The sequence below is a fragment of the Cupressus sempervirens genome, chromosome 7 (assembly GCF_028749045.1).
Source record: "Cupressus sempervirens isolate cs-2001-9-10 chromosome 7, ASM2874904v1, whole genome shotgun sequence".
NCBI lineage: Eukaryota > Viridiplantae > Streptophyta > Pinopsida > Cupressales > Cupressaceae > Cupressus > Cupressus sempervirens.
Genome location: NC_143124.1, coordinates 837,788,407 through 837,798,234, shown reverse-complemented (window position 1 = coordinate 837,798,234; position 9,828 = coordinate 837,788,407). Strand labels below are relative to the sequence as shown.

The following is a 9,828-nucleotide window of genomic DNA, read 5'->3' as shown; positions in this document are numbered from 1 at the left end:
AAGACCGTTGTTTATTGAGTTGAGGGAAATTCCTAATTTCTTATTTAATGCCAATGAAGTGAGCAATAAGTTCCTCTATTCTTTCATTTTAATTCCCTAGATTCACTCTTCTATTTTTCTAGAAAAAGATAAATTATGTTGAAATGTTCTTGTCACTTCCCTTAATGTTTCTCATGAAGTGGTTTATATGACCTTCATAAAATTCCCCATCTCATATCATCCTTTCTTGTACACTCCATATTATAAGCCCAGTTGACTTGTGATGCATTTCCATACAAGAGCTATTATAAAAATTACATTTGAAACTTAGCCTTTCTCTTCATAGTTTACCAACCCTTCATAGCAATCATCAACATTAAGCTCAACTCAACCTTTCTCAGGAAAATACTGCTTGTGTATAATTTTATCTAAAGTCTAAATCATGTTGAAGAAAAATACTCTTGAACAATATTAATCTAAAATTTATGTTAACAAATAATAAATAACCTCTGTATGCACAAATATTGTGACAAAAGTCATTTTGTTGAATTGTGAAAACTACTTAACACAATAGAGGTGAACCGTAAAGGTGGATAAAAGTATAGTTTTCTCTTATTCAAAAATCATGGATAATGATCTATCCTAACTCAAAGAAGGGATTTAAAAAATATTTTATTTTACTAAAACTTGTGACCAAAGATAGCCATATAAAAAATGAAGTGCGTGCATGTTATGCATTCAAAAAGGTGTAAATTGTATGGTTATTAATAACCTAGTGATATATTTTTAATTATGTTTATGTAAACTTCTTCAACATAGATAGATCTAATATTTGAAATATAATGTCAATTATACAATACTTTCATAAGATATGGATTTCAACATTTGGTTAAAAGTGGTAATACTTTGAATTCAAATAACTAATAAAGTGGTGTGCCAACAAAATATTAAATAAATGGATTAAAAATATAGATTTTCTTTCCCAAATGAAAGTGAATTATGATAAAAACACATTAGATAACTTCAAGAGTCAACTCTTTAATGAGACACACTTTTATTTAGACACCACCCTGACATTAGAAGGCAACCATGGAAGACCAAGAGTTTATAATTTTAGGTAAGATGTACTAAGGGGAATTCAACTTGGGCCTTGACAATGAGAACACCAAATCTTAATTGATTAAGATCAACCCCTTGGACAACCGTACAATAAATTTATACCTTGGCATCCAAGTGATGGTCATACCAATCTTTTTTAAACTTTAACTGGATCAAAAATGACTTTGAATACTCGTTCCTTGACTCCCATATCATCATATGAAAAGCCATCTCCAAATATGTAAAAGCTTTGAATTCCTCTCCCATAATTGAAGTAAAAATCATCCCATTTGAGTAACACTTTATTGGGATTTAAATATTCTCCTGTTAATTCTTGAAGAGAATGGTAAAAAAGACTATTGATATGAGCTAATGCCTCTTCTTCTAAACATTGAGGATGATCCTTCATATATGAAGAAATTACTGATGCTGTTTGTCCATGGAGCTTGTCATCCTTCATTAGCACAATAAAAATGTTAATATTGTCAACATGATTTTATAAGTATATGTATTTAATCATCAAAGTAAAATGGAAGAAAAAAAACCTCAAATTCACGAATATCATCAACTAATCGTGCCGTCAACCATAGGAGCTCATACAATCTTGATTTATTGAGAAATATTTTCTCGATAGCTTCATCTTCCAATTTAGGAACTGCTAGGAGGATCAAGTGCAATGATAATAGTCCAGTTACTCGAGTTATTGAGGCAACCTTTATGTACTCATTATAATTTGGAACATATCGACCTTCTTTCCATTGGGCCTCCTTTAAAACAACTTCAGCATATTCAGCCCACTGAAACACAATATTCATATTTAGTAAAAAACTTTAAATAATGATTCTTTCTTGTATTACTATCACATTTATACATAACACATCAATTAATATAAGATTATAGTTTGAACCAAAACTTATTTAAGGCAAGTATGCATACAGCTTTTGTAATGAACTGGATCATGTCACGTCCTTGGATTTGAGTTGCTTCACTTGTCAATTCATGTAATGTTTTGAAAATAAATTTGAGAGTTTTCTTGTACTTATTTGGAATATTTTCTATAATGGAAATGTTCCAACCTTGAACAATAGCCTTGGAAACAAGTTCAGCTTGCTCAAGTGTCAAGTAATCATCAAAAAGATCATCTAACAGAGAAATGAGTGTTGCCGCTTTGGCCAAAGCTATCCTGCTGCGACCAAATTCTGCATTGTCAATGGCACTAAGTGCCAACAGATAATATTCAATTGAACGCTCCCTAAATGCAATCAATTTTGAGACCCCAGAATTTCGCCACCAACTGCAATGAAAAATAATCAAATTAATTTGTACTTGAATTGGAATCAAAATCAAAACGATAAAAAGTGATATCATCCCAATTTGAAAAAAAGATTATTAATAGCACCTTCTATGGTTGGAAAGTCTAGTCTGAAGACCACTAATTTACTTAACAAGTGGCACGATAAAGTATTCTACAAACTAAGATGTAGATTCTTATGACCTATAAAACTAAGAGATATGATTTATGTTAAACCATACGAAAAATAATCCTAGTATTTGTTCAATTTCTACCATTCGACAGTTTCTTCGTTTCCATCTTGTATATATCTTGCAATATATTGAAATCAAGTTTGGCCAACTCTAAAACGATTTTGTCCTTCAACCTGAAAGATTGACAAATATATATAATATATTGACAAATATATATAATATATATTTTTTTAAATATGATATTTGTAACCCCGAAAAAGTAATTTTTATGATAACAATGTGCAGCGCGCGGCTCTTACCTGGAAACATCCCGTTCATATATTTCGATATAACTTCGAGCCTCCCATCGAGAGAAAGTAGAAGGCCATTCATAATGGAGAGCGTACTCAGCCTATAAAATTCAAGAGGAGACGAAATTGTAATCAGTATAAATTTTGTGTAAACTCTAGCTTGGTGGCTTCACAAACAATCCAAAAATTCATTACCTCTCTTAGAAAAGTGTTGTGCTTTATATCTTGAGATTTCTCTAATAACTGTCTTATATAAGCAGAGCTGAAGACTTTAGCGTCTTCCATAACCGCCTCTCCAAGAAATGACATACGTGAAGCTTTTAAGAGGTTGATCATAGTTGTCATCATGTGTTGCTCATCACCACGGAAAATGAACTGCCCTTTATTGTCCTTGAAGTTGTTCAACACATCTTTCCAATGCACAACATTTTAACAAATAAGTAATTAATTAGTGATTTGAAATTGGGAAGGGCAAAAGTAAGATGCTCATAAGTTATTAGTTACCTGCAGACACATCATAACGACAGAGTCGAAGCACTCTGAGTTCCAAAGCCGTGGCATTCAAATCCTTTGTAGCGCTTACGCAGTCTGATCCTATCCCCACACTTGCATCCCAACAGCTGCATCCATTCAATGCATAATTTTAACAGACGATTTTATAATAGCTTTCTAATTTTAACATTTCAAATGTTAATGCTTGTAAGAGGAAATATGATTTTAACAGACCCGTAAACGACATCAAGACCAGCTTTTATTTCAGCCTGAAAGTATCGATCTATTCCGAGGCATTGCAACGCATCAACCATTTGAAGGCGATGGATTAGATCGCCATCTCCACCTCCATTCTGCATTCCTTCCAACACGATTTTGACTTGTCTGACCAGTGCGTCAACACGCTCACGGTATTCAGATGCCTGAAGCATATACAACGAGTATCAATCAGTATGAGTATTATGTGAAAAATCAAACTATTGCAGTCACTGATTATTAATCTCCTATCACAAATGATTATTAAACTGCTGAAAACAAATTCCCAGCTAATATCGAAAAATAACACAACTGCAACTTCACTTATAAAATACGGAAAGAAATGTGCAACACAATGAACACAATATTTTCGGACAAATTGTCCCTGGAAAAACCCCTAAGGGAAAACCAGTTCTGCAGATGAGGAATTATATTAAACTTTAGCAAATCAAGAGATACAAAATTCTTTGCCTCTCACTGGCAGAATTCCGACAACCTCCTAATTTCTCCCACTAATATTCCCCACTGCTATCCCCACGCTAACACTGCGCCCTTGCTAACACTACAAGACTATTTGCTAACACTGCAAACTGCTTCACAAAAGCTTCTTCACATCCAAATGACCCAATGACCCCTTTCTATACTACTCCTGTTGGTAAACCAATGACCGAGATTAAATCTAACCAACGGCTGAGATTAAGACAACTCGACAGCCAATAATAGAATTGGTTGCAAAGTGTCCAAAAAGTATCACTAAAATTAGTAAATAATAACCATTTACTAATTTTTGGCAAGTAGACAAACAGCTGTCCAAACCACCCATAAATACAACCGCTATTCATAGATAAGGATGAACAGCTGTCCAAGCTACCCATAAATAGTGCTGCTATTTCTGGGTCAGAAATAACAGCTGTCCAACAAACAATAATTAACACTCCCTCTTAGTGAGGATGCTGTTCTGCATGACACCCATCTTATCTCTGAAGAAGATAAATTTGGCCTTTCCCAAAGCCTTCGTCAGAATGTCTGCTACCTACTCATCTGTAGGTATGTATTGTAGTCGAACAACTCCCCTTTGTACACAATCTCTGATGAAGTGATATCTGATATCTATATGTTTAGACCTATCATGAAACACTAAATTTTCAGACAACTTGATGCAACTCTGATTGTCACAATGTATCACAGTAGTCTCAACCTTCTGACCAAACAAGGCTACTAATAACTTTCGAAGCCATATAGCTTCACATGTCGCCATGCTAGCTGCTATGTATTCTACTTCTGCTGAACTTAGAGCCATAGACTTCTGCTTCCTGCTGAACCAAGATACAACTCCTAATCCCAAACTGAAACAACACCCTGAAGTGCTCCTTTTGTCTGTTGTACTTCCTGCCCAATCTGTGTCAGTATAGCTTATCAACCTGATACCTTCACCTCGAACATATCTGATCCCATACTCGACTGTACCACACAAGTAACATAGCACATGCTTAGCTGCTATCCAATGCATTCTCTTTGGTTCAACCATGAACTGACTAGGAGAGTTTACTGCAAATGCTATATCTGGTCTAGTGTTGACCAAATACATAAGCGAACCAATCAATTGTCTATATAAAGTGGGATCTACATCTTTTTCCTTAGATGTATCTACCTTCTTCCAATTCGTGATCATGGGTGTAGACATGGCTTTGCAATCCTCCATCCCGAATTTCTTCAAGATTTCAATGCAATATTTTCCTTGACCAAGGAAAATCTCCCCATCTGTCTGCCACACTTCCATGCCTAGAAAGTAGTGCATAAGTCCTTAATCCTTCATCTCGAACTCTTCTGCAAGGTTCCTCTTGCAATCCACTATGAGCCCTAGTGAACCTGTAAGAAATAGGTCGTCCACATAAAGAACAAGAATGAGAATCTCACCCCTAACCATCAAGTAGTAGAGGTTAGCATCTGCTTCACTCTTCACAAAGCCCATTTTCCGCAAGTATGTATCAATGCGCTCATACCACGCTCTAGGAGCCTGCTTGAGTCCGTACAATGCTTTCTTCAATCTGCACACGTGGGTCTCTTTGTTGTGTGCTACAAAGCCTTCTGGTTGTTCTATGTATACCTCCTCCTTCAACTCACCATTGAGAAATGCTGTCTTGACATCCATTTGATGGATCTGCCATCCCATCTGTGCTGCAAGTGAGATTACAGCTCATATAGAAGTATACCTGGCAACTGGAGCAAATGTCTGCTCATAGTCTATTCCCTCCTTCTGAGAGAACCCCTTTGCCACAAACCTAGCCTTGTATTTCTCGATGCTACCATCTGCACCGTGCTTTATCTTATAGATCCAGCGTGATCCAACTACAGCCCTATCTGTTGGTCTAGGTACTACCTCCCACACATCATTCTGCATTATTGAAGAATATTCCTCAACCATAGCATCTCGCCATACCTGATGTTCTGCAGCTTCCTGATAGCTAGAAGGCTCACTATCTACCAACTGACTAACTAATGCCACATAGTCATTGAACTTGGCTAGTTGTCTTCACTGTCTAGTACTCTTCCTAGGAGCTCCCACAAACTCCTGAGTATCCCTTTGTGTATCTGGAACCACATGGTTCCTGCTGCCAACTGTAGAGGATGAAATGTCAACCTCCAAGTCTTCCAGATGCATTTCCCGTTGCACCTGTTGCTCCATACTCTGTGAATCTTCACTAATTGAGTCTACACTCGTACTGGTAACTGTACTTGAGCTTTGATGCCCTTGACTTGGTCTTGGAGCTTCTGTTGGCTGCTCACTCTGATCATCTGCTGGCAAATCTCTGGATCTCTTGAATGCCTTGTCCTCCATGAACTTGACATCCTGTCTGACAATAACTCTTTTAGTCCCCGGAATGAAAATCCTGTATGCCTTTGAGGTCTCACTGTACCCAACAAAGTACCCCCTCTCTACAGTCTGATCTGACTTTGTACGTGTATCTCCAGGAATATGACAATATGTCAAACTCCCGAATATCCTAAAGTGACTAACATCTGGCTTCTTCCCTGTGAAAGCCTCCTCTGGTGTCATCTTCCCTAGCACCTTGTGTGGAACTCTATTCTGAATGTAGACTGTTGTATTACATGCCTCTGCCCATAAGTAACGGGGCATGTCCTGGTCATGTAGCATAGCCCTTGCTGCCTCCGATATAGAACGGTTCTTCCTCTCAGCAACTCCATTCTACTGTGGATTGTAAGGAACAGTCCATTCTCTCTTGATTCCTTCTCTGGTGCAGAACTCCTGGAAGACATTTCCTTTGTACTCGCCTCCATTGTCTAACCGAAGAACCTTTATCTTCTTTCCTGTCGAGTTCTCCACAAGAGCCTTGAACTCTTGGAATCGATTGAAAACCTCATCTTTAGTCTTCAAGAAGTATATCCAGGTCTTTCTAGAGAAGTCATCAATAAAAGTAACATAGTACTCATATCCTCTGAGAGATTTTGTTGACATTGGTCCACAAACATCTGAATGTAATAGATCAAGAACACCCTTAGATCTAGTGTCACTCCTTGGAAAATATGCTTTCATAAACTTCCCCAACACACATCCCTTACATACATTGTCATGCTCTGTGCTCACCTCTGGAACACCTGTCACGGTCTCACGAAGCAATCTAAGTGCTCCATGATGAATATGGCCCAACCTCCTATGCCATAGCTCTCCAAGATCTCTAGGATTATTGTTGCTCATAAGTGCCTTAGGAGTATCAAACTGCAATCTATAAAGGCGACCACTCCTAACTCCAATAGTTATGGGTGATTTCCAATCCTTGTGCTTAATCAACACATGTGTCCCTCTAAAGAGTACATTATACCCCCTATCCTGAAGAACAGATACAAAAATCAAATTCATACCTAAGCCCGGCGCATATAACACATCATGAAGAGGAATTATCTTTCCATTCTCCCTCTGAAACTGAATAGTCCCTTTCCCAACAGGGTTGAGTTTGGACAAGTTTCCCATAAAAATCTGGATGTTGGTGTCCTCCTCCTTGTAACTGGAGAAGTACTCTCTAACTCCTGTCATATGAAATGATGCCCCACTATCTGTATATATCAAACACACTGTGAGGTTGAGCTAACCATACAAGCTATGAGTGCAAACTCATCTTCCATTCTGCTGGAGAGTTCTTCTACACTTGCTGAAGCTGCCACCTGCTTCTTACCCTTTTTCCTCTCTAGGCAATCATTGACATAGTGGCCAAACTTGTGACATCCAAAGCACTTGACCTTAGAAAGGTCCTTCTTCTTTTTTTCACTTTGTGAATTTGATCCTTTGCTAGATCCCTTCTTTGCTTTCCCTTTACCCGTTAGGGCAATGTTCTCTTGTTCCACCTCATTTTTCTGACTCTTGTTGGCCCCATTGACAAGACTCAGTCTAAACTCCTTCTGAGTGAAATCAGTCCATAGTTGATCCCAACTCGGTAAAGTATCTCATCCACTGACAACTTGAAAAAAGACACTCCATTGTTTAGTAAACCCATTTAGGGCTATTCTCACTAGCTCATCATCACTAGGGCTATCTCCAACAGCTGCTAACTCATCCTTGACAAGTCTGAGCCTGGTGAGGTAACTGGTGACGTCTTCTCCCTGATTCATCTGGGTATTCTTTAGCTTCTCTCTGAGAGTCAACTTCCTATTAGTGGTAGCATTCTACTACAGATTTAGAATGGCATCCCACATCTTCTTTGTTGTATCTAGCTCTGAGATATGTGGAACAATATGATCCTTGACACCATCAAGGATAATCCTCCTCGCTTTGGCATCATCTTTCCTATATGCTGCAAGTTGTGTTGCATCCGTTGGTACAGGTACACCACTGGTAGCATAATCTTTGATACCATTCTCTTCCAACAATAAAGAAATTCTGGCCTTCCAGACACCAAAATTTAAGGCACCATCCAATCTATCCTGATCTCTCAAACCAGTTGAAGCCATCTCAAGGGTTTAAAGCAATAATAAATCTAAAGAGATCAAAATTTCTTTCCTAGGGAAAAACTCTTCTACCCTTAGCAATGCTCTGATACCATGTGAAAAATAAAACTATTGCAGTCACTGATTATTAATCTCCTATCACAAATGATTATTAAACTGCTGAAAACAAATTCCCAGCTAATATTGAAAAATAACACAACTACAACTTCACTTATAAAATACGGAAAGAAATGTGCACCACAATGAACACAATATTTTTGAACAAATTGTCCCTGGAAAAACCCCTAAGGGAAAACCAGTTCTGCAGATGAGGAATTATATTAAACTTCAGCAAATCAAGAGATACAAAATTTCTTGCCTCTCACTAGCAGAACTTTGACAACCTCCTAATTTCTCCTGCTGATATTCCCCACTGCTATCCCCACGCTAACACTGCGCCCTTGCTAACACTGCAAGACTGTTTGCTAACACTGCAAACTGCTTCACAAAAGCTTCTTCACATCCAAATGACCCAATGACCCCTTTCTATACTACTCCTGTTGGTAAACCAACGACCGAGATTAAATCTAACCAACGGCTGAGATTAAGACAACTTGACAGCCAATAATAGAATTGGTTGCAAAGTGTCCAAAAGGAATCACTAAAATTAGTAAATAATAACCATTTACTAATTTTTGGCAAGTGGAAAAACAGTTGTCCAAACCACCCATAAATACAACCGCTATTCATAGATAAGGACGAACAGCTATCCAAGCTACCCATAAATAGTGCTGCTATTTCTGGGTTAGAAATAACAGCTGTCCAACTAACAATAATTAACATATTATGCATTGAAAAGAATAATATTATGTAGCTCGAAAGAAATAGAGATCATACCCATAGATAGTACAGTGTTTCCGCAGATTGCACAAACTCATCATCCCACAGATTTAATGATTTTTCTGGGACTGTTTCCACCAAACTCTGCGCTCCCTTCAAATTAGACATCGCAGTAGAAATGCACTGTCCAACGAAATTGTTGAATCTGCAAATACGGTAAGTGGCAGCAGATTTACAAGTGGAATGCTTGTGCTCAACTTTACAAGTCCATGGAAATTTATATTGCAAATACGATGAGTGGAATCTGAAGGCTTTGCATATAGTGACAAAAAAAACATTATTTTTAACCTACCAATGTGTCATATATTGAATTATGCTGCCATATAGTGTCATATATTGAATTATGCTGCCATAAGATTTCCTCTTTAAAAAGTGATTAGAGCTAGTC

General features: G+C 37.5%; 1 protein-coding gene across 1 annotated transcript; it reads right to left on the bottom strand.

Moving 5' to 3' along the window:
* Window positions 1–1,001: 1,001 nt before the first annotated feature.
* On the bottom strand, window positions 1,002–9,548 carry LOC149549991 (alpha-humulene synthase-like). Its single transcript, XM_089794997.1, has 10 exons — window positions 9,451–9,548; window positions 5,021–5,027; window positions 3,579–3,766; window positions 3,357–3,472; window positions 3,048–3,262; window positions 2,862–2,953; window positions 2,649–2,735; window positions 2,014–2,374; window positions 1,623–1,874; window positions 1,002–1,531 (listed from the first exon to the last, which is right to left on the bottom strand). The coding sequence occupies exons 1-10, from the start codon at window positions 9,546–9,548 to the stop codon at window positions 1,235–1,237; spliced, it is 1,713 nt and encodes a 570-aa protein (XP_089651123.1). The 3' UTR covers window positions 1,002–1,234.
* Between the last annotated feature and the right edge of the window lie 280 nt (window positions 9,549–9,828).

What these genes read in the sequence shown, in the direction of transcription:
- LOC149549991 (XM_089794997.1), bottom strand. Translation starts at nt 9,548, where the DNA reads ATGTCTAATTTGAAGGGAGCGCAGAGTTTGGTGGAAACAGTCCCAGAA. An exon ending in GGTCTTGATGTCGTTTACGG is followed by an intron (nt 3,473 to 3,578) that starts GTCTGTTAAAAT and finishes GAATGGATGCAG; the next exon opens with CTGTTGGGATGCAAGTGTGG. An exon ending in TCGTTATGATGTGTCTGCAG is followed by an intron (nt 3,263 to 3,356) that starts GTAACTAATAAC and finishes TGCATTGGAAAG; the next exon opens with ATGTGTTGAACAACTTCAAG.